This window comes from Chlamydotis macqueenii, chromosome 17 (genome assembly GCF_036417535.1).
Source record: "Chlamydotis macqueenii isolate bChlMac1 chromosome 17, bChlMac1.mat, whole genome shotgun sequence".
NCBI classification, from domain to species: domain Eukaryota; kingdom Metazoa; phylum Chordata; class Aves; order Otidiformes; family Otididae; genus Chlamydotis; species Chlamydotis macqueenii.
Genome location: NC_141572.1, coordinates 523,223 through 548,083, shown reverse-complemented (window position 1 = coordinate 548,083; position 24,861 = coordinate 523,223). Strand labels below are relative to the sequence as shown.

General features: G+C 43.1%; 1 protein-coding gene across 5 annotated transcripts; it reads left to right on the top strand.

Annotated features, from left to right (window-relative positions):
* The first annotated feature begins 379 nt into the window (after positions 1-379).
* On the top strand, positions 380-24,857 carry PPTC7 (protein phosphatase targeting COQ7). 5 transcript variants are annotated; one of them, XR_015260386.1, is made up of 8 exons: positions 380-708; positions 10,387-10,566; positions 13,350-13,548; positions 16,990-17,113; positions 19,111-19,240; positions 20,463-20,882; positions 21,489-21,578; positions 24,708-24,857. XR_015260386.1 is itself a non-coding variant. In XM_086761112.1 (6 exons), exons 1-6 carry the CDS (start codon positions 507-509, stop codon positions 20,519-20,521), a joined length of 894 nt encoding a protein of 297 aa, XP_086617238.1. In that variant the 5' UTR covers positions 380-506; the 3' UTR covers positions 20,522-24,075. The 5 variants fall into 5 exon arrangements, 2 of the variants coding, with proteins under 2 accessions (XP_086617238.1, XP_086617237.1); XR_015260385.1 differs by lacking the exon at positions 24,708-24,857 and having other exon boundaries at positions 20,463-20,878; positions 21,489-24,075; XR_015260384.1 differs by lacking the exon at positions 24,708-24,857 and having other exon boundaries at positions 21,489-24,075.
* The last annotated feature ends 4 nt before the right edge of the window (positions 24,858-24,861 follow it).

Sequence of the window (24,861 nt, the reverse complement as noted above, 5' to 3'; positions counted from 1 at the left end):
CCGCTCGCTTGCCCGGCGTTGGGGCCTCAGCACGCGCGGGGAAGATGGCGGCTGCGGCCGGCGGGGTGCGGGGGTGGCGCAGCGTGCACTGCCGGCTCTGACCGGGCCGACCCCACGGCGCGGCGGGAGGGCGCCCGGAGGCCTTCGCGGGGCAGCGCCGGCCGGCCGGGGAGGAGGCAGAGCCCCCCTTCGGGGGGGGGGGGTGCGGAGCGCAAGGCGGGGGCGCCGCCGGCGAGCCCGGCCGTGAGGCGTGAGGGGCAGCGCGGGCGGCGGGGGCGAGGGCGGGAGCCGGCCCGGAGGGGCGAGGCGGCCCGCGGGGGGGTGGGGGGGGAGGGAGGGCGAGGGGCCGGGCCGAGGAGGGGCAGCGCGGGCCGGCGAGGGCTGAGGCGAGCCGGCCGGCGGGCAGGGGAAGGCTGGCTCCCTGCGGCGGGCGATCGCAGGTCAGGAGGCGGCTGCGCCGGTGGCTCCCCGCGTTCCTGGCTCTGGGCTGCTGGGCGCCCCACGCCATGTTCTCGGTGCTCTCCTATGGCAGGCTGGTGGCCCGGGCAGTCCTGGGCGGCCTCTCGCAGACGGACTCCCGTGACTACAGCTTGGTGACAGCCAGCTGTGGCTTTGGCAAGGATTTCCGTAAGGGCATCCTCAAGAAAGGCATGTGTTACGGGGATGACGCCTGCTTCGTGGCCCGGCACCGGTCAGCAGATGTGTTGGGTAAGTGCCGGCGGGGCCGTGCTCGGGGCTGCCGGGGGGGCTGTGGCGTCGGTGCGGTGACCTCTCCTTCAGCCGCACATGCGGAAGCGGCTCAGTCCGTCACAGACAAAGGAGCCGGTTCCGCCTCTAAATGTCAGCGCGAGTTCTCTTTATTTATTTATTTATTTTTAATTTCGTGCTTTTTGCTGCAGCACTATGCCCGCCTCCCTCAGCCTGCCTGTGGGATGGGGTGGTGCGGGTGCCGAGTGTCAGGGGCCTTGGCCTTTCGCCTGTAGCTGCCTGTAAGGCCTGGTGGCTCCGAAAGCCAGAGAAACAGCTCGCAGGCCGCTTCACTTTTTATCTGCCTTTAAAACCTAACCAGGCGCCGCGTATATGTATTGCATTTCCACATAAAGGGTCATTGAAATGCACACTTCCTGATTTTAGCGCGTGCTATGTCCTTGTCAAGTGAAAGGCAAAGTGACATTGAGACTGGTTTCAAATGTCAAACTTCAGTTTCAGTATTTGTTCTCTCCTGATTACACTCACTGGTTGAATTCACATGTGAAATGAATCTTAAGGGTTCACATTTTAGAGGTAGTGAATAATTACAGATAATCAATGGAATCTTCAGTTTATGAGCAGTGTTGCTTTTCACAGTGCTTGACCTTTCTCCTCTGCAGTCAAGGTTGAATTTGGCTAACTAACACTCTGCAATGTTAGCTTTCGAGCAACTGACAGAAGTAAATTTTCACCAAAACTTTGACATTAACAAAAAAAAAGTGCTTTGCCCCCCCCTTGCCCCTGTGTGGTTTTTTTTTTGTTTGTTTAAAATTAGTGGATTTGCGCTGCAGTATCTCATAATGTGACAGTGCTTGGTCACGTTACTGCTTTGCAGTTTGGTGCTGTCATTGTAACTTGGTTGCCATTTAATATAGCCAAGACATTTTTTTCAGGAAGCTCTAACTTGGCGCTAGGTAACAATATTGCTGATTATTCATTCTCAAGGGAGCTGTTGCTCTGAGGGTGACGCTATGACTTTCAGAGAGAGGTGGAAAACCGATCAACGCAGTTCAGATACTCTACATCTTTTCTGTTTTGCCTGTTCCAGATAAACTTTTTTTTTTTCCTGTTGGACAGCCTTACTTTAACATGTGACTAAGGCTGGCTGCCTTTAAAGTTCATACAAGGCCAGCACTGATAAATCACTGTGAAATAAGTATTTGCATGTAAGAGAAATGCAGAATCTCCTTTACTTATAGGTGGGCTCTGCATGAGGAAGCGGGTGGATTTAGACCCGTTGGATGATATTTAGGGGTTTTTGGCCATATTTGGTAATTGCCATATGTGGACCTCCAGCTTGTCTTGTCTTCCTGCTGGAATCAACAGAGAATTGCGTTTCTGAGTTGGTCTTTGCATTAATTTTCATGGCAACTTGAAAACAAACAGAATTGTAACTCCACTTAAGGATCAAACGGCAAAGAAGGCTTCAGACCAGGATGTCATAAGTACCAAGAAGAAAGTAATTTAAATAGAAAAACTGTTGTGGTTTTTTTTCCCCTGTAAAGCTATTTTTATGTTAGTTCTTTATGGCTTTTCTAATACATACCAAAAAACCAAGATCACTGTATGTTCTGCAAACAGTAATGCTCAGGATGGGTTTCGATGCAGTCTAACTTGATGCTTTTTCTTCATCTGTAGTTCTTAAGTTTACAGACATGGTAGTTTTCCCCTTGTTCTTGCTACTATGATCATCTCTCTGCTCTCCCTTTCTCAACCAGCTATTCTACACTGCTGGAAAAAAGAAGAGTTTCAGCACCAATGTTTTCCTGGCCTCAAGTCCTCTTACTCTCATCACAAATCTGAGATTTTGTACCTCTTTTTTTAAAGGCCCTCATAAATTTTGTACTAACTCAATACCTGCCGAACTCAGCATCTCAAAAAACTGGCTAAGCTCAACTATTACTGTTCAAGCTTAATTTTTCAGTATTAGTTTAATGAAGAGGCTCACGCGGCTTTACCCAGAGTGCATGCTAGACTCAGTAAGAGTGCTTTTAGAGAACAGGAAATTTCAAGTGTATCACTTAGAGTTAGCCTGTACTCATCGGTGACAAAGCTACGCCAGATAATTAATTTAAAATTCTTCTGTGCCAGTCTGCTCTGGAAGCAATATATGGGAAGCATGCCTGTGTGGGATGGATATGGGTGTGGTGTAGTAGTGAAGGAGCTACTCCCAGCCGTTTGGCATGAGTGCTTGGGGATTCATTTTCTTAGGTCAAACAAAAGTTGACTAGGCAGTGTGTTTATAAGCAGATAGGAAAATGCTAAACACTTCTTTTGTTATATGTATACTGTATAGTCTTAAGGCTGAAAGTCTTCTAGTCCGTGCTTTGTCCTTTCATAGTAAGACCAACAGAAAGGTCATGAAGATTCCGTGTTATTTCCAACCCTCCCATAGTTGTTAAAGGCTTGATAGGACTTGTTACTGGTGTACTTGAATTCTTGGAGTTTTTGTCTCTTATTTTGTCTTTTGTCTGGTACATACCTGTTAAATTTGCATGTTTTCTTCCCATCCTGAGCACAGGGAGAAACAAGAAACTCAAAACCAGAGTATTTCCTTTGGGATCGCTCAGAGAAAAGGAAATGGCTTTACTACTACTATTAGTCTCTAGAGCTTTATGATTCAGGCCCGTGTTTCCTTTTTGCTGCTGCTTGAACCGTATTGCACCTTTTTTGTATCTTCACTGTAACTCAAAATATTCAAATACCTTATTGAGACTTGGTAGATGCTTATATACCTCTTCAGGCATGCCTTTGTAACTTAAAAGGGCAGAAATGTTGTTTATTGAAGCTGAAAAACGAAACTGTTCAGAAACGGACACCTTTTTTTTTCTAATTAGCATAGGAGTAGAATTTTTGGTGCATAGGGAGCAAACCACAAATTCTAAAAATGAACTTGAACGCTTTACATATGCATTTCACTCATTTAACAAAACTAAACATTGAAGCTTGTTTATAAATTTAGAGAAGCCTCACACTGGTGATTGTTTTCTCTTTTGTTGAGGTCTGTCTTTTCTGGCTTATTCCTGCCTTATCTTGCTCCCAATGTCTTTGCTAGGGTTTTTTTTTTTTTATGAATTTTCCAAGCTGTTGTGTGACTCATTATTGAAACATTTCAGCAACCAATGCGCATCCCGTGACAGCGTCACTTATACAATGTCTGTGCTGGGTAGAAGTTTGGGTGTAGCCAGTATGATTTGACTAGTCTTACAAACTATTTTTGTCCCCAGCAGTGGTAGGATATACTGTCTGACAGCAGGGTACTGTTTGTCCACTGCAAAGTTAAAACTAGGCAGCTGTTTTATCTGCTACAAATCTCAATTTTAGGTTTTTTTTTTTGAGGGGGAGAGGGGGTGGTATTGTAGGGCAGCTACTCTAAAGTGAAAGGAATTGTAAACTTGAAAATTAAGTTTGTCAGCAGCCTGCATAGGAGGTATGTAAAACTCTGAAGTGACAAAGGCCCTGGAATATTGTTACTGTACCTGTAATCAAGAAAAGTAAACTACAAAACGTAAAAAGATTCATAGATGAAATGCCAAGGTTGTTCTGGCAACTCTAGAGGAGGAAAGGATTCTTACTTTAATGCCTGAAGGTCATAAAAGACTATGTTGAGTGGTTTATTTGGTGTCATACCTATTAAAGAGATTGCTACCTTATCACAGTTTACCACACTAAAGGAGGTAAGTTGTCTGCTTACTTCAGAGTAGCTTTTCACCTAGTCTGTGGAGGGAACTCAGCACGTCTTAGAAGGAATAATCGGTGATTTGAAAAAAATGTGTATGTGTCTTAGTTTGTAATGGACCAAATCAAATTTTCTGTTTAACTTCGCGTAACTACTGTTATTTGTAGAGAAACTACAGATTAATGAGAAGTATCCCCATTAACAGTCATATTCAGCGACATTCTTGTCAGTACAGCTCATCCAAATGTCAGCAGAGCTGTTCTTAGGTGACATTGAATGTAACCTCTTGGAAGCGTGTAAGCTCTCTTTCTGAGAATGAAACTAAAATCTGGTTGTTATTCTTTACCACTGTTTCTGGAAGGGCATTGCACACAACATATGCTGATCAGAAATTGCAGTTGCACACTTACTTAATTGTAAGTGCTATTGATAGCGGACAATTTTAATGCATACACAGATCTTAGCTTGTGCGAAAGCAGGTTCTGTCAGAAATCACAGAAGGACATAGGCAAAGCTGAACACAGCATGCTATGTGAGACATTAATCATACTCATGTCGCAGGAAATGTTGCAGAAATCTCCCACTAGTTGCTTTGGTTCATCCGTGCTATGGATATTGTGAGCCTGAGATTGTTCAGGCTCTAAGTCATTTCAGTACAGCTTGCCTGGTGTCTGTTCTGCACTGCCTCTCCCTTTTCAGCATTTAAACACCAGACACCAGTAGCAGTTCAGCTACAAACAGAATTTCCAGGGTTGCCCAAGACCTTGAGAGATTTAAGTAGCTATAATTATGTAGGGAAGTTTTTACAAAACTTTTGCAGATGAAGAATGGTTTAGTGTTCACCTGTAACTCCCCAAATCCACTGAGCGATTTCTCAGGCTTAAATAAAATAGGTAAGATATCTACCTGCTAAAAACCTGTTTCAGGAACAACAGAGTCTTGTAGCAGGGGGAAGAGAAAAGATATAAGGAACTACTGCTTTTTCCTGGAAGTAGATGCACAATTTAGTGTTTGCAGTTCCTTATTTCTTCTTCAGCCTGCTCTTCAACATCATCTCTCACTTCGCTTCTTGCTTTTTGCTCCTCGTTATCCTGTAGCCGGTTATTCTTCCGGTACCTTCCAGTTTAATGCAAGGCTACTCTGAGCTCTACTGTAACTTTAAAATGCATGTTATGACTAAGTAAACTTTCCTTTTGTAACTAGTTACCAGTCACACACAATCTGCCTTCAGGGATTTGTATTTAACCAGGTTATTTCTCTGTCAAAAGCTGGGCGGGGAGCAGGCAGCATTTGGCTGTGACATTGTGATCCCGTACACGCAGCCAGTGAAGCTGCGGGAGAGCTAGTGCTGGCTTGGAGCGTGTGACTTGCTCTGGATGGAGAACCTGTGTAGGTGTGCGATTTATCTCATCCCTGATAAAACAAGAAATCTTATCAGTTAATCTTGATTCTGATATGTTGACAAATATTAGGCGCTGTATTTCAAACCTGCGTAGCGCAACAGATTGCGCTTTGCTACCATTTTAGCCTCCCTTCTGTATTCAAAGCAAAATAAATCCAGTCACAGATACATCCTTTTGATTTTCTTTTGTCGCTGTTTCATTGCTAATTCAGATATGGATCTCAAGAAATTTAAAGCTCAACAGGATGCATGAAGTGTCTTACGGAATTAATTGTGGTTGCATGAAAAGTAATTCCTGCTGGCATACTTGTGCCTGCCTGCTGCTTCGATGTGTGATGATTATTCTCAGCTGATGCAATGTTTGAAAGTACCCATCTTCCAAGAGATTTTGGGGACAGGGTGATACTTTTGGACTCTGACCATGGGCAAGTTAGTTTGCCAGCTAGCCAGAACTTTCACTCATAACGGTATTTATATTAAACAGGGTTTGATTAGTATCATGGTTCAGTTCTGAACTTTAAGCCTGTTTAGTTTATATTTGCTCTGCACTGGATGGAAGATCTGGATCTCATAAGAGTGCAGTGAAAAGCAGATATTACTACTCTCAGCGCTGGCTGGCTGTTCCCTGGGCTTCTGCAGTTAAACTTATGAGTTGGCAGTCAGAACAGCTTTACGTTTACATTTCAAGTGATACTTTATCCCAGGTGCTTCTAGCATTTTGAAATATATTTTAACAAGTTTCAGTGCCAGTATCTTCACTTGCTCAGTTTTGGTGCTGGAGCATCAGTCACTTGGGCTTTGTCTTGGGACTTCATACAGCTGTCTCTCTGTGAGAGATCTTCGTACACTGAGTCTTTAAGAAGTTAGAGCCAGTTTTTGGACTGACACATGCAGTGAGTATTTAATCTGGCAGTAGTATTTGTGTACTTTCCAGCAGAAAGCAGTGTAGTGGAGTGTTAACTCTTAAAGATTCTGAAAGGTCTTCATAATATAGGTAGATACTTGAGAAGCATTTGTTCTTTTGGATTAATTTACTGTGAATTTTTTCAGTTGCTTTATTTACAGTGGTTGTTCATCTAGCCAGAGGCATTTCACTGTGTCACGTGGACACTGTATGGTTTCTGTATAGGCTTGAATGGGGAATATCCAAAGAAATATTATTTCTGTAAAGTTTTTTGATTTACTGAATAGCTTAAGAGAAAATCAAGGATTGTGTACAGTTCGATTTCAGCAATTCTTCTCAGCCATGCGGTTTGTCTTAAATGTCCTGTGAGTCCTATTTTATGACAGTTAAGTTAAATGGTGGATACTGGTGAAATATAAGAAAATTAAAACCTGTGTAATCTTTTTCACGTATTAAAACAATAGTTATTTTGAATATTTACAGAGGTTTCTTTTGTCTTAGATGAAAACAAAAATAATAAAAATGAATAGGGCTTGGCGTTACTCCTTGGCAAGGATACCGCCAGTAGCAGTACCTTTGAATTTTCCTTTGGCGACAGGGGGGAAAACATGCTGTTACATAGAAATTAGTCCATTTTTGAGTTGAGTTTTCAGTTCTTGCTGCTTCTGGAGTTTGAAATGTCTCACAAATAGTTTTGCTCCTTGTTTGCAGTGTATCAAATACCACAAAGTTTGGGGTTTTTTAACTTTATTCTTATTTACATTTAATCTATTTCAGTAGCAGTTTGTTCAATCTGTTTCAAAGTCACATAATCCTTTCTTGTAAAACTTTTTAGTTTATGTTGAGAATGTAGAATGTAAAGATACTGGTTTTTAAAACCATGCTGAAAGTGGGATAGGATCACTAGGGATCTTAGGGAATGTAAAATTCTTCTCTTAAGGCAAAAACAATCAAGGCAGACATTTTCTAGGTGACACTGTGTGGTATAGGACTTCTTGAGTGTGCTTTGCCAGCGTACTGCCATTGATCTCGATGGCAGCAGTAATTCCTGGCTCTGTGCCGGTGCAGGAGGAAGCATTTGACTGCTCTGGCCATGTTCAGGAGCCATACTCTGGGAGCCAACAAGGTCATTTAGCTTAAGTTAAATGGACTGACCTTTTGTCTTTGAGATACAGGTTTTAAAAGAAAGAAAAAAAAAAAAAAAAAAGGAGGAGGAGAAAACCCACAACCTAAACCTTTGCAAAACCCCACGTTGTCCATTTTGGGGAAGGACAAGAAATAGATGCCTGTGGTGGTACATGGGTTAGTGAGCTGATGAGGTGGTGTGGAGGTGTTGCAGTGAAAGGGTTCTCCAGGGTCCGCTCATGAATGCGGTGGTCCTGTTTGCTTCTGTGCCAGCAATAGAGAAGGAATGCGCAACTGTCCTGTTGATTCTTAAGCAGACAATCTGCTCTCTTAAGTTTGGTACAACGCTAAGTCACAGGACCTACGTGGGGACCGTCTAGAGGACGATTGTTTTGGAAGGCACTGGCAGAATGTACTTAAAGCTGTTTATAGCTTGCAAAAAGCAGACAGACAAAGCCATTTCGTGGCTTGAGATGGAGTATGAAGTGTGCTGCCATGATTACAAATTCAGATTTCCTGCCTGGAGTAAGAAGTGAGCAAAGATAATCAGGTGGCATACTCTTATTTTTACTTTAAAAATTGAAATAGGTTTTGATAATTAACCTTGTCAGGTGCTTGCTATGATGGCTTTCTTGTACTGTATACTAATGCTGTAGTGTTTCTGCTTAAATATTTCCCAAGAAGACTAATACAAAAATGGTTAACCGATTGCTTGAGAGAGCTCCATAACTTCTGATGAGCTTGTTTTGTAACCACGTTAGGAGTCAAAAGGTTTGGACAGTACTTGTCAAATGTCATATTTGCATTGCATTAACTCTCTTGTCAGTGAAGCAATGCTGTATTCAGCTGGCAAAAGTGCATCTGGATTGTGTTAATCTTAAGGGGAAAAAAGCTGCTCATCTGGTAAAGCAAGCATCATCATCCGAATTGAAGCATAGTTTCTGTTGCAAGTTCTAGATCTAGAACTCTTTCTTAATAATCTCTTATTCTAGACTTGTCTGTCTGGCAGCAGAAAGCAAAGGGTTAATCCAGTATTAACCTGAAGTTGTGGCACCTGTAGAGGATTAGTTTATTCTTGAAGAAACTGGAAAAGGCATTTCTGAGAATGCCAGGGTTGCTTTTGCATGAGCTTCTTCCCGGGATCTGATCTGAAAAGGTGAATACAGGAATCTGCCTTCCTACAGTATTCTTCTAAGAAAGCAAATGGACAAAGCAGGTGTCTAAAAGGTTGTGCACTATTTTTGGGAGAAATCTGATTAATGTTGGTAGGCTGTTCAGAATCTGGCTATAACCTCCGGTCAGATTATAGTTCATGCCAAGGTCGGCTCTAAACTTCCGTCTCAGTTTCAGATGGTGTCCCGCGTGAAGGGCATTTGTAGATGAGGCAAACTTAGCTTTACCTGCTCAGTCCAATTTTCATGCCTTTGCTAACAGCGGCATTTGTTTCTGAGGAGGTTGTTGTTCAGCACAATCTGAGCTCTGAAATGGGCTCCTCATGCTTTTCTCATGAACGTATTATTTTAGCTTTATTATGTTGTGGAAACCTGTGCTTGAAATAGTCCCTTAACATGCTGAGGATCAAAAAGATTTTTGGAAAAAATTCCAAACAGGAATATTTTTCTCTTAAATAATACTTTTGGACAGTGTTTTACTTTTATCCTTAAAGATGGTTGAGGAATTTAAAAATACTTTATCCAAATGGGCAACAGAATATCGTACCTGTTGCTTATCTTCCTCTGACCACCCCCCTTTTCTCTGTGCATCTTCTCTATTTGCCCCGTGGTTCCTCAGAAGTTTCCCAAGCTTTCACAGAATTGGTCTAATTTTCCGGTATCTAGGTTGTTTTAAATAATTGAATGAAAATTGACTGGATCATAGTCAGTTTTCACTCTCTTGCTTGGCTGAAACTGTAAGCAACAAGCTTACCATTGCTGGGGTAAGTCCCAGCATTGTGTTGGTTACATGATTTTTTTTGAACACACTTTTAAAATTGGAATTTAGTTTCTACAGAAATAGATACCGCCAAATAAAAAGCATTATCCTTCATGTGAGCAAGTAGCCTGAGAAAAAAACTTTTGGTTGCTGAATAGTGAGGAAGAGTTTCTTTATATTTTCTCTCCTGTTTAAAATCTTAGCAACCTTCACCTTTAAAATGAATAGAAAGTTGTCTTCCTTTTTAATGGGCTAATCAAAGCTTAATATGATTGAATCCTTCTGCTTACCCCCCCGAATTCCCCATTAGTTGTTTTCTAGTGAAGAGAGCCTCCTCACAGAGTTCTCAGCACTGGACTTTTACCCTCTCTTCAGCAGTTCAGATGATATTTAGAGATTTGTCTAGGAGCTGATGTCAGAAGTTGTCTTAAAAATGTTCAGAAATTTTTTTTCTTAATCAAAAAAATATTTTTCAAGCAGGTGCTATGTCCTACTTTTTAGTTACTGAATATTGTAAATGATGTCAAAAATTAAAAACCTTGTTTTGGAAACAATTTCTGTTTGTATAACTTTCTTTTTTTTGTTTTCTTCTAGGCGTAGCAGATGGTGTAGGTGGCTGGAGAGACTATGGGGTTGACCCTTCTCAGTTCTCAGGGACTCTAATGCGAACATGTGAACGTTTAGTAAAAGAAGGACGGTTTGTACCAAGTAATCCTGTTGGGATACTCACCGCAGGTTATTGTGAGCTGCTGCAGAACAAAGTACCTTTGCTTGGTAAGAGGAAGAATATATAAATTGGGTCTGTGTTGTATGTTATCTAGATGTATACTTGGTCAATGTTGGTTAAATCTGTTGTCAGCTTCTACAATAAATTTGCAGGCAGTTATCTTCTCTTAATTAAAAAAAAAAAAGTAGAAATGTAGCTGTCTTACTAAGGTAGGATTCTTAGTTTTTAAACATACAAAAGAAAATCTCTCGATTCATTTAGTAATGCAGAGAATGTTTGTGTATGTCTGTGGGTGTATAAAAAGTAGAAGGCAAACTGCCCTTGTGTGTGAAGGGTGGTAATTCACCAGGGCCTGCAGAGAGTTTGCAAAACAAGTTCAGCACTAGAATATGCTGTGGCATGTGCACTTGCTCGCTCTCTCTGTTACGTACGTATAAATAACTGTTCTCTGTTTAAAACTCTTAATGGTTGGTTGTGGCTTTTTGCTTAAGCTATGCAAGCAAAAATATTTTCTGATGATAACTGGATGCAGTTCTGCTCGTTCCTTGCCTTACTGCTCCTGTTGCCTTTTATGTCCAGAGAACTTTAAAGCTAATTGGTTGACTTCAGTAGTTTATATCGTACAATCACTGGTACTGTATATTATTTTTATAGTTCTTTGTGGGGGATTCATTACAGATTTTTTTGAAAGCGAACTAAAGTAGATGCTTAGCATATTGTGTGTCAAACTTGATTTTAGACAGGGCTGGGAATGGTGAGCAGATAGAGAGGCAACGCTTGCCCTCAGCTGACAACCTTGAAAATAGAATACTTTTCTAAAGGGCATGCGAGCTCTTCTGCAGCAAGAAAGTGTTACCCTGCATGATAGCATGCTTCTCACCTGACCTTAAACTTCTGTGCCAGAAGAGCGCTGTGTAAGCTATATTTAACTTGTCTGCTGAGCTTCGGAACAGATGTTCTCAAATTATATGCCTAAAGAATAGGTTTGAACCTCAGAAGTGACCTTAAGTGTCACTAAAATAGCAGTAGTCGGTAATTACATTAGGATTCTCTGTGTTTAATAGTGCTTATTTGTGCAAAGCAGATGTAGCTGCAAGTGATCTAGAAAGTGTGCCATTGGTGAGAGCTCTCACAACAGCGTTGTAGACGGAGGCAGCCCTGCTTGGCTTGACCTTTCCAATTCTGAAAAGCGGCGTATGCTGAGTCACAAGATCTGCATTCCACACGTGGCCTCCTAGTTACACTCTGCTAATAGAGTTAGAATTTGAAACTAATGATTCTTAGTGTTTCTCCTTTACCCAAGAACAGTATTTTTAGAAGTAGGAATTAAACCCTGGAATTGTCACAGCAGTGAGCATTTAGAGTTTATTTTAAATAAAGTGAAGGGTGAGGACTTTATTAAGGAGTATTCATTAGGCAATAACTCTTCCTTGCTGTTGTGCTTTAAGTCTTGATACTTCGTTCATCACAATTGAGTCTAGCAAATATTTTAAAACAAAACTGAAGTGAGAGGAAACTGTGCCATTTATTTGAACACTATTCTTGTATTGCAGAACAGTCTTGAACACTGTCACATATAAAATCTGATTTTTTCCTAAGATACTGCTTTGACTTACCATTCACTAAGAGTGGAGAATGTCCTACATTTTCACTAGAGAACAAATTAAATGCAAGTGTATTGCAGGGAACTCCCTGTATTAGAAAGGGAAACATCTGGAATAAGCGATGCCTAGAGCCAGCTGGACTTCTGTACTAGCAAGCCTGACTTAGCTCATCGCAAGCTTGTGGTCTGTCCAACATCTAGCTGTGCTTGGAGACTTCTGCTGGAAGAACATTAGGATAGGAGATGATGACTATTCACCAGCTGGTGATACAGGCACTTATGTTAGAGGCAAAAGTCAAGAAGAAATGCTTTAGCTGTATTTCACCCTCTTCAGGAGTGAAAGTTCTTGTGGTGGATGTGCTATCGTGTTTGCAGAAATGAAGTGATTGCTGTTTGCTGTGAGGGACCTAGTCTGTGGATGGGTATCTTTTCAGTACAGTTATTTTTGTGGCTTGCCACCAAGTGCAGTTGGTGGCTACTTCCCAGTGAATGACTCAAGAATTCCTCAGTGCCCTCAAGCATGGCTGGGATAGTTCTGAGCACGGTTGACAAGTAGATGTGTTTCCAATCTGTCTTAATTTAATCTGGAATAGTATTTGTCTCTCAAACATATTTTCATTAAACTTGTGAAGTTAGTAATCTGAAGATGTGACAGGATTAATTATTTTAAACATGAAGATAGCTCTACAGAGCTGTACTATCAAGAAAAGCATTTTAATGTTTGACAAGAGCAAAGGAATAATACTTAAGAACTGCTTGCAATTCAGTACTTACTTGGTGTGGCTTGTTTACAGCTGATGAGTGAAAATGTGTGGGGAGCACCTAGAATTGTATGGATGCTACTAGAATTCTATTATCTCAATGATTTCGGAATTTCAGTATTTTATGTGACTTCTGTAAATCCTGTCCTATAGCAGAATGTGCTGACGTATGTTGGGTTGGAAAACTGTAAATAAAGTGGAACAAAACAGGTATTTGTCAGCATAATGTGTTTACCAAAATCAAAGCAGGAAAAGTAAGTTCTATACAAAATCATAGTTTGTGTAGCAAAAATTTCAAGCGTTTTGCTGGGTTTATGTGTATATTAATTTTGGCATCATTGAGTATTTTTATTTCTCCTGATTTGTAAGATTTGATTAAATATTTGAGTAATTGGACTAAAATCAGTGACAGAATAAGCAATTTCTGTAAGGCTGACTCCAGTTACCGTATTCTGTTTGCCTCCAGGAAGCAGTACAGCTTGTATAGTAGTTTTGGACAGAACAAGTCATCGTTTACATACAGCCAACTTGGGAGATTCTGGATTTCTGGTAGTCAGAGGAGGAGAAGTTGTACATCGATCTGATGAGCAACAGCATTACTTCAACACTCCGTTCCAGCTGTCAATAGCTCCACCAGAAGCAGAAGGAGTTGTTTTAAGTGACAGGTAAGATGGGAAAGGGTCTTAAATTTTCAATCTGAGTATGTGATCAGCTCCTGGAAGGCTGCAGTTTTGCTGCTACAGCGCTTTTTGTATAGCGTGTGGGATATAAGCATGTATCCAATTAAAGGGTCTTATACTTGCACCCCCATCTTTAAGGTAACGTGACCATTTCTCACCTTATACTGAACGAATTTGATACGCTGTTGCACAGGCAGAATTCATTGGGTAATGGTTATTCATTCGGGATGGCGTATTCCCACAGTGTATGCTGTGCTCTAGGCACGTTCTGATCTGTGGAAACACGCCGTTCGGTGAGGCCGCCACAATAAGACCGCAGCTGGTGTACGGACTGGCCGTCCTGCATGAGTGGCTTGTCTTATCAGTGACGCTGGTTTGCAGTCCCTGTCTGTACTCTCTTGAGGCCGGTTTGGAGTAGGCTAATTCAGATATCTTGGCAGTGAGGTAGCAAGTACTTGAAGAATAGAGCAGAGAGACATGTGACTGTAACTTGTGTTTCCAAATAGCTGTGTTTCCCGCAGCATATTGTATTTGACCAAAATGAGAAGAGAAGGAAAAAAAAAAAAACAAAACAAAAAAAACCTGTTTGGCGGAACACCAAGCTGGGAAATTGGGAAAGGACAATCTGTTCACAGAAACGAGACATTTCAAAGGCAGACTTGTACTTGTGTCTTCCCCTAAGAATGTCAGGCTGATCCAGTCTCTGACTTTGTGAAGTCTCACCAGGAAAATAAAACAAACCAATCAAACAAACTAAAAAAACCCTCCAAAAACCCAACCAAACCCCCAAAAAAACCCAAACCAACCAAACAAAAAACCCCACAAACCAAAACCCCCAGCTTTTAAGTATGTATTAAAATGCAGTTCTCACACCAATGCTTACACACTCATTACAGTGATACACCCCTTCTGAATACAGGAGAGTGATAAAGGGGTCTTCAAAGAGTCACCATAGTACAGAGGGAATGCAATAGGCATCGTAAGTTTTTGATACAAGGCTTTAAATGTCAAAGCTGAGGCAGTAAGAGTTACAACTTTTAATGCCAAAATCGCTCTTTTTGAAAATGTTGGTTAAGCTGTTGAAACTCCTGACTATTCTTGCATGTGGTTTTATTACTTCATCATAAGACTGCAGAGAGGAGGCTAGGGTGAAACTCTGAAATTAGAACCCTTAAATAATCTAACCTTTCTTATTAGACTGAAACAAAATGATTGCTTGTGTCGTGGTTTTGTTAGTGAGGGGGGGGCCTAAGGTGGTAGCTTCTGTAGGAAACTGCTAGAAGTCACTCCTCTTTGTTCAGTGGACTCGGCCAGGCCTAGGGCGGACCCGCTGCTGGCCAAGGCCGAGCCGATTGGTAGCAGAATGTCCCGTGATAACACCTCTGCGATAACGTATTTAAGAATGGGAAAACAGAAAAAAAAGAGAGAGGAGAGAAGATGTGAAGAAGCTGAGCGGGGGCAGAGGCGCAGAGGGGGAGGCGCAGGCCTCATGGGCCTTGCAGGCCTCACCCTCTGGCCTCTCGCCAGGCAGCCGACTGGGCCCGACTCGGTACAGCCCAGCTGCAAGAAGTGGAAAGGAGATGAGAAGTGAATAAGATGTAAAAAAAGATCCTGAGAGACATCTGCCAGCCTGTTGTGAGGAACGGCTGCAGACACCAAGGTCAGTTCAGAAGGAGGGGGAGGAGTAATGCGGCTCCTGGCCAAGATTCCCCTGCAGCCTGTGGTGACGACCATGGTGGAGCAGGTTGTCCCCCTGCAGCCCATGGAGGTCCACGGAGGAGCAGAGATCCACTTGGAGCCCGTGAAGGACCCCATACCGGGGGAGGTGGATGCCTGAAGGCAGCTGTGGCCCGTGGAGGGCCCGCTGGGACAGCTGTTCTGGAGGGACTGCACCCCGTGGAAGAGATGAGAGATGACCCACGCCAGAGCAGTTCCACGAAGGACTGTGGCCCGTGGGAGGGACCCCACGATGGAGCAGGGGAGGAATGTGAGGAGTTCTTCCCCCAACCATGAAGCAGCGGTGTGAAACAACATGTGATGAACTGACTGCAACCCCCATTCCCTCTTCCCCCCCGTGCCGCTCGGGAGGGGAAGGTAGTAGAGATAATGTTAAGCTTGGGAAGAGGGAGGGGTGGAGGGAGGTTATCTTGTTCTCTGTCTCATTATCTTGCTGTTTGTAGTAATAAATGAATAGTTTTCCCCAAGTCGAGTCTGTTTTGCCCGTGACGGTAACTTTAAGGATTTCTCCCTGTCCTTATCTCAAACCTCGAGCCGTTTTTCTTGTATTTTCCCTCCCTGTTCTCTCGGAAGGTGGGGGGAGTGAGAGAGAGACTGCGTAGTCTGGTCTGATCGGGGCTGAACTACGACAGCTTGAAATTCCAGAACTGTAAAAATCTTAACTTTTCTGAGATTCTGTGTCATCTATGGGCAGACAAAAAGCAAAAAGCACCAGGATAATTGAGAATGTCCAGTGGAAGTTGGGAAAGCCAAATAATCTGAGTCATCACATAATAAGGAAAGCGCAAGACAAATGGGCTCCCACACTTCAATTCTGAGTCATGATTATAGCTCTCTGGCTAGCTTTTGCACTGTTCTTGATGTTAATTAGTACTCATGCATGTTGTCTAAATGCTTCTCCAATACTGTTTTAAAAATTTGTTGTCCCAGTTGAATGTTAGATTTGGCTATATATGGGAATAGGCAAGCAATCTTGTCTCTATTAACCTTCCTGAGCCTACAAATCAGTTGAACAAAGCAGCTCTTCTGCTTTTTGGCTTAGCCAGTGGTGCCCCAACCAAATGGCACAGGATGCAGCGTTTTCTCCCTTTTAAAGACCCCTGAAGAATCTGTAGAAATGAAGGGTTTGTCATTATGCTGCTTCTGAGGATCAGATTTTGCAGCAATATTCGTGGCCAAAATGGATGTGTTCTCCTCCTGGTGTTGTGTAAGACATTAGACCTAAGCAGACCAACCGGCTATGGTCTCCTGGTAGCGATTTCCAGATACGTTTCATATTCCATGGCGTTAGAAAGTGATTCAGAATCCTTAAATGTCGTGGCCGTTCCTGTTATGAATTGTCCTTTCAAGCCTGGCTGTCTTACGTATTTAAGATGAGAGAGAAGGAAGCCCTGAGCTGCCATTCTACTTAGTGGTTTCCATGGAGATCCACTTATGAAGCGGATTAGTTTGCAGGATTGTTCATCTGGGAATTTTACATGCAAATCCTTTGTGTAATAGCTGGAACGTTACCTGTTTGCAATCACAGTTCTTCTGTTGTAGCTGTCTTGACAAGCCATCCTGGTGCAAAAGCTCCCCAGTCAGTGATGATTTCTTTCTTTTGCAGCAAAACACGTAACAGTAGTGAATTACAAAAGCTAGTTTGGCATTGCTTGGTGCCTTCCTTTAACATACCTGTCACCTTCACAGCCCTGATGCTGCTGATAGTACGTCTTTCGATGTCCAACTGGGAGACATCATTTTGACTGCGACAGATGGACTGTTCGACAACATGCCTGACTACATGATTCTGCAGGAGTTAAAAAAGCTGAAGGTAAGCGTGCGTGTTCCGGATGTCTTTTGCACTGGTTCCCTCATGGCTGCTACCGTTACTTTTTATGCAGTAACTTTTGTATTGTATAAAAAAGACCCACCAAAAAGCGCTGTCGTTTAGAGACGTCTCAGTTAACGCCAGGCGTGAGCGGTAGAAAGGGCCGTTGACCCCAAAGCGCTGTGTGTCGGATCTGCACCCGGGCTGAACCCAGACGCAGCAGCTTGGGCATAGATTTCCTGAGCAGCAGCTGCGTCACTGAGCAGTGATGGGAGAGAGGGAGGTGTTCGGTAGCAGGCACTGCCCTTGGCCAGCTGCCCACACATTGTATTTTGTGTGAATTTGAAGGTTGTAGATTATACACGTGACAATACAGCATTCTCTGGTGGTTATTTGAGGCGGTGAACTGTATACTTAAAAAAAAAATTGAAGCTTTTCTGAAGGCTTATAAAACAGTGATTCGAAAGAGGTATGGGCTGTCTGAATTGTGGGTTGTGTGTACTTGAAAATCATTAATGTTCTGTAAAAGAAAAATTCATAGCAGCTTTTCCAGGTTAGTGAACACAGATGTTATTTTTAAATAGTAAAAATACATTAAAATATTTTAATTTGGATGAGAACATTTAGCTTAAGGCTATTTACCTACAGAAAGGAAAGTATGCTTAGGAGATACCAGTGTGTTCAGCCTCCCTGAGGAAACGGTTTTGATGTTATGAAATGCAAATAAGAATAACATGTAGAATTATAGTGCGGTTTTAAAAAAATTTCCCTGCTGTTATCCTGCAGCTACATAACTGGAAGGTGGTGTCAGACAGAGAATGGGTCCTTACAGACAAAAATGCCCCAGAAGCCTCTGTGCCTCAGGCAGGCTCTGGTGTTTCCCCCTCCCTGCAGCCCCCGCTGTCGCTGTCCTGTCTTGGTGCAGTGTTCGGGTCTGAAATTGAGAAGCAGCTCGCTGCGCTGAGAAAGGGAAAATGCGGTCACGCTGCAGCAGGAGCTGTCACAGGAGCTTTAATCTGGCTAGCCAAGGGAGTGACAGCACGGAAGATGTGTCAGCGTGCTGTCGTGGCTTGGAAGGGGCTGGTGGGCTGGTGGCTGACCTGTGTGGCTCTTCGCTGACACTACAGCCAGCTCATGCCTCTGCTGCGCTCCCACCTTCCCTTTGCTGCACAGACCCGCGGTTAGCCTGGGCGGGTGCTGGAGGTGGAATTCCCTGCTGAATTCCCCACTGCTGAAGAAAGTCGGGCTCCACCTTTTGGCATGTTTGGGAAAGGCACTGAAGTTCCCCTTGAGGTTCAGCCAAAAGTGAATCGCCTAAATGCCTGCTAATTCCCCAAACTGCAGGGAAGACTCTCGCAATGACAAGGCATTTTAAAATAGTTACAGACAAAGAGCAGTGGTTGTTGTGTCTTGATGGCTTGAGTAAGAAAAGTCTTGGAGTAAACAGCAGAGTTACTAAAGCGGGAAAAAAGCGGCAGTTAAAATGCACTCTGTAGAAAGCGTGTGTGCTCAATAAATTTTTTCTCATCTGAGTTTTAAAGTGCCCCTTCTTCTCAAGCGTGCCCTTGTCGATTTGAGTAAGAAGGTCAGAGAAGTAAGACTTTCCGTTCAAGGTAAACCAGAATTACTTCAACAGAGCCCAATTTGTGAGGGAAGGGTGGTTCCTCGGGGGTGAACTCTAGTACAGCTGTCACATGCCCTCTTTCCTTCGGGTGAGACTGTTCAGTCTGTTTTGAGGATTAGTCTTCTAAGTTTCTAAACTTTAGAAATCCACCAAAACCTTGTAGCTGCTGATAGGGAATGGAGGTCTGGACTTCAGTTGTGAAGCTTTGCAGTTCAAAGCCAAAAGATGGTGAGGGCTCCATTTGGAGGAGAAGGTGGTGCCCTAATCTGTGAGAGCGGGGTCTGGCAGTCAGGGATCTATAAAACTGACACGCAGCAGCAAAGCCACTACCAGTAGACTTCCGTGTAAGAATACGCTTTTTTCCTCCTTAATTTAGAACTCCAACTATGAGAGCATACAGCAGACTGCAAGAAGCATTGCTGAGCAAGCTCACGAGCTGGCATATGATCCCACTTACATGTCACCGTTTGCACAGTTTGCGTGTGACAATGGATTGAATGTGAGAGGTAAGATTTTATTTTATTTTATTTTATTTTTTTCCCCTCCTCCTCCCGCTCAGGCTATCTTTGAGAGACCTCAATCAAAGTGGAGTTCTGTTTGTTCCAAAAATCTGATAGGAAAATGGAGTGTTAAGAAATGTGGTTGGCAGTGGAGAGCCAAGCTAACGCGCTGGGTTTGGCAAGGACCCCAGCTCCTGACGCAGGTCATCCCAGGCCCTGGCTGATCAGAAGCCTCCTGTGGGGAAGCAGCTGGAACGCAGAGAACGCAGTGCACTGATTTTTAATTTTTTTTAAACATATGTGCGTTTCTGCCCCAGGAATCCTGCCTGACAAGTTCTCCAGGCTTAGGGAAACTGTACCTGACTTGTTCCTTGGATTCGGGCGTGTGGGTGGCGGGGTGTGTGCGTGTGGGGATTTTTTTAGTGTCTTCTATTATTGATGCCTGCTCTTTGGTGTTGCGGGTTTTTTTGGTTGAAATTTCTGACCCTTGTAGCGTTAGCATCCCCACCCTGATCTTTCTGTTTGTTCTATTTCCTACGCTCTGGAAAGATACTAACACCTGGCAGAGTTCAGGGTCCTGTCAAATACCTTTAAAAAAAAATAAATAAAATTCTGCTAGTAAAGATGTTCTCGTGATCTCTGTATCAGGAGGCAGGATTTCCTGCAAGGCCCTTAAGTGTCTTTGCGAAGGGTAGAGACAATACCTGTAAAGCTTGGGGTCTGTGTTGCTACGCAGCTCACTGGCTCGGTCATCAAACTGCAGATCTGAGCCCGAAGGACTGGTCTGCCCTCCTGCATGACAAAACGCCTCTTCTCTGCGCTGTTCCTCTGGGATTTGAGTGTTTTGCTCTAGCTGTTGAGGTTTGAAAAGTGGCTGCTAAAAATGTTAAGTAGTAGCTTTTAGAAAGATGCAGTAATACGGTGCTGGAGGAGGTGCTACAGAGGTGTTTGATTTACAGTAGACATTCCTGAGAAGATACTGACTTCCAGTAGTCCGTGCTCTCGCTGTAGCTTAAAAAGAGAGTGCTGTTCTGCTGTGTTAGTGGCCCTGCTGCCCTCGGCTGCCTTTTGAAAAGGAGGTGGAGGAAGCAGATTTATTGTGTCTACACAAAACAGGTTTTGAAAATTTAAACTGTATTTTAAAGAGCTTTCTGTTGGGGGAATGTCAGACATCATAAGAAGATGATTCACTGTGGTTTGATGAAATGTTATTTTTCTTGCATTACAGGGGGAAAACCAGATGACATCACCGTCCTTCTTTCTATCGTAGCCGAGTATACAGACTGATTTGCCTGGAGTGTCGGCTTCTGACGTTTTCGTTACCCCTGAGCTCCTAGCTTCACCCGTACGGTTTCCTGCTGGCAGGATTGCTTTCTTCCTTCACAGCTGATCTCAGCAGCCAGTTCTCAAGCTCGTTGCCTGTCTTGAGACACAACTGAAGTCCTTGTGAAGAACCACTCTCCTAGTACACTGGTCTTTGTCTGCCAGCAAGAAACGAAGAAGCTCAAGGCTTGAAGCATGTCTTTCAGAGCTTAGTCATCGCCCTCTCAAGGGGAAGGATCAATCCCACCTCGTACCTGCGTTTGAAATGTGACTGACTTTCAAAAGAGTAGAATTGGTTTATCATCTTTCAAACTAGACTCAGTAGGTAAAGCCTCTACAGGAGGGCGTGTTACTCTATTTGCTAGAAACGTTCGCTATTCTTCAAAGGGTATGTTACAGAACACCGTGTCATAAGCATAGTCTTGTTACAGTGACAGCTGAGGTTTCGTGTTTCTGAGCTCCGGTTTTCAGGAGGTTTATAACTGCTGTAAACGTTCTGCTCTTGCCATACATGGTGTCGGCCTAGGAGCCCTTTCTAGTACGAAATTTCAAAAAACATACTTAGTTCAAGTTTATGGATGCAAATGTGTTTTGTGATTTCAGGTGCTTAACTGTGATCTTAAAAGCTCTGCAGATCATTCGTCCGTAATGGGCCTGGTATCTGGGTGTTTTGGCTGTGGATAATTTTTTTTTTTTTTTTTTTTTTTTTGTAAACAAAAATTGTAACTCAGTCTCCAAAAGCCGAGCTGGCCAAAGTTGAGGTCCTTTCAGCATTTTAACCCCTCTCACCGGTGCGGGATGATGTGGCATAAACGCTACAGTGGGAGGTTGCACAAAGAACAGATTGTCCTCTGAACCTCTTCATTTTTGGTGTATAATTCTGTCGTTAATGAAACGCAGTTTTTGTTAATTGCCATTCTCGCTTGTGTAGAACAGAATCTGCCGCACCAGTTGAAGTCCAGTTGATCCTTATCTTTCTGACTCTGAGAAGCACCTCTTTGCTTACGCTGTGGCAGCAGTAGTAAGTACGTCAACAGAAACTATTAATAATCAGCAAAACGTAACATTTCAGTAACTAAAGTTGAGGGTTTGGGGAATGAACCTTACTGATGTTTACAGTTATCTAACAGCCACTTTGCAATATTACATTTCCTTTTGAATTACAGTAGCTCACGTTTGTTCCCCCTGTTCCAGCAAGCTTTCCTTTCTCTTCCCGGAGGTTCATGCAAAAAGCTGATAGCTGTAAAGATATATATATTTTTGGTCAGTTTTTCATTAACTTTTTTGCTGGTAGAAGAGTATGTAGAAATAAATTAAAGCCATGTTTTTATATATAAAAAGTCGGGTAATGTTGCTGTTTAGGTGAGTGCAGTTAAACTTGGTCAGTAAGTAATCTTACCTGCTCTCAAAAGGAGATTTTTACTACCTGGTTTATTTGTATTAAAACTGTTTAAGTTTGAGGTTATCTCAACCTGTTTAAAGAATTTTTGTGGACTTGTACTGTATATTTGCGTAACTATGTCAAGCTTTTATTTAAGATCATTTAACATGTACCATGTACATGTCATTTTACTATATTTCAATGCATCATGCTTGTAACAGGCATTTCATTTGTAATAAGTGATTAATCTGGAGGCTTTCCGGTAATTTATCTGCTATTCCTAAATTGGCATCACGTTAGCTATCTTATTTTCAATCACCTTGTAATTACTTGTCAAAATGCCTTAACTACCCTGACTTGACCAAAATACGATTTTGGTGAGGGTATGGGGAGGATTATATTAATGAAGAAAAACTAATTACTTTTGCCATCCATGCAACAGTGAGTGGTGGATAACTTTGCACAAATTGTCAGTCCGTGTTGTTTTTTAAAACTGAACAAGCTGTATCAAGCTGTCTCGTCAGAAGGAATGTATTCACGCTGCAGTATAGGGCTTTGTTTCTAGCATTTGGGAGGGGCTTCCCTCTCAAATGTGGATGTCTTTTACATTTTATTCTCCAGTATTTACTATCACGCTTCTTGATTAGAGCAGATTTGATCAATTCTTCTTTCCCTCGAACTTACCTTTAAGCGCTGCCCCTGCAGACTTGGGCTGTGCTGCTCTCAGCACAGGCATCCCCAGCCCTCGTTATTTCCCCCCCGCCGCGTTCCAGAGCCGTACACTGGGAGACTGGTGCGGATCTGACGGACGAGCGTGGCGAAGGCGCTCGCCCCTGCGCAGGTGTCGCGTGCGTCGTACTCTGCTGGGCTGGGGTCCGGAATCCCCGAGCGGAGAGACTCAGCCACTTTTGCCAGGCGGGTGTGGGGCCAGGCCTCGCGCTCGGTGTGAAAGTTGCTCTCCGCTGAGCAGTGCCCCCAAAGTCATTTGCCTCGTATCACGTAACGATTTTTTTTTTTTTTTTTAGTAAAGAACAAGTCTGGATTTTGATTTACAAATCATGAGTTTATCCCTCACCAGACACACCAAAGACCAGTAAAGCTTCTAGCTTTTCCATCTGTTTATAAAGCAATACTGTATTATAAAGAATTGATATTTTTATCACATGCTTGATTGTTTTTGGTTTTTTTAATATGTGCATTCTAAACATATCAAACCTAATTTCTTCCTATGAACTTAAGCTGTCTGCGCACAACAAATTTTTGGAAAAGGAAATGACAGGGCCCATACGATCTATCAAAATAACTTTACACAATGCATGAAGCAGTATCACTTCCTAGGAGTTAGGTTCTTGTGGCTTTTCATGAGAGGAATGTACAAGAAGGGCGTTCCGCGGAATAGAAGCCTGCACGAGCGGAACGCGGGCTGACTTGCAGCCGCTGCTGAGGGTGTTCGTTATCAGGAGCTGGTGGTTCGGGAGCGGTGATCTGGAGGAAAAGGAAGAGTTTTCTGTGTACCGGTAACCACATAATGTCGCAGGACTGGCGGGAGCTGGGGTTTCTGCAGCAGCGTTACTGGGTATTTGGGTAAAACGGGGCTAAGATGTGGTGACTTGGAAAAACTCTGTGGTTCCTTGCTGTTTTTATGGCTATCTTTGGGAGACCTGCGACATACAGTTTCCCTCTAAATGTACTTAATGTCTGTGAAGAAGGTGTGGCTGAAAAAAAACCAAAATACCAGATTTTGGGACCAGACAGTTAGGGCTGAGTGAAGGAGAAGGGAGAGGCAAAGGTGAGAAGGATTTTGTGGTGGTGTCTTCATCTCTTGGCAGTGGACATGCTTTCTCCGGGGAGAAAGATCGTGTGTGTAGAAACCGACTGTATGAAGCAGCTTCTGACAAAGATAGCTGAAATAACGAAGCGAATCTGAGTCTGTATCTAACGAGAATGCTTTGTTGTTGTTGTTAAAATGAGACTATCATCTATGCTTACCTAAGAGGCAATTATGTGAATTTCATGTCTGAGGTATAACTTATGCAGGAATAGTTCTGTAAATACATTTAAATGAATTGTAAAGATATTTAATAAATATAGTATTTATACTAAAATGTGTTTTTTAAAGTAAAGTTGACTGCAGAAACTCTTGTTTGTTAACGCAGTGGTGTCGCTGGTGGCGCGGAGATGCGTACGCACCAGTACGTGGCGTGCTGGGCCCCGTTCACAGCTTTGCACGGTTCTCAGCCCCACACGGGAACGAAGAGGCAGGGAGAGGGAAGAGGGTAATGCAAGCCTCAAACACAAAAGCCTCCAACTCACGCGTTCAAACATTGCTTTTATTTTTTTACTGCACTTCCATGACAGCTTTGGCTGTTCAGTTAACTGCTAGCTCTATGACATTTCTGTAAAGCGGAACAGAAACAGGAGCAGTACTGGGTTTGGCTGTGCTGGAGGGGATGGCTCTGAACTTGACAACAGCAGCTGAATTTGCCTGAAGCGGTAGCACAGTTTGGATTCTCTGGCAAGAACGTACGCGGTACCCAAAACTCCATCTAGGCAGTCGTGAGCTACACTTATATTGTGTTACGGCAGCAGCTCAGGGTTTCAGAATGGCCTGTGCTGGTGGTGAGCAGTGAATACGCACTCAACCTGTACTGACCAGCAGGACCTGAGAAAGAACGTGGTACCAAGTCCAGTTCTGTCCTTTTTGTGTATGTCTTGCAAAAAAATGGGCCCCATTTGAGTGGGATTCCCGCTTTCCTATTGTCTGAATAGGTATTTCTGAAACGCGGTTCACCACGCAAGCTCAGAATACGCACAGCTTCCATCGAGCTCCGACTTGCTGAAGAACTGCAATTAAACTTCTAAAACTACAAACAGCTCCGCAGTTCCCAAGTCAAGCATACTTTTATCTTTCAAGGCAACCCCC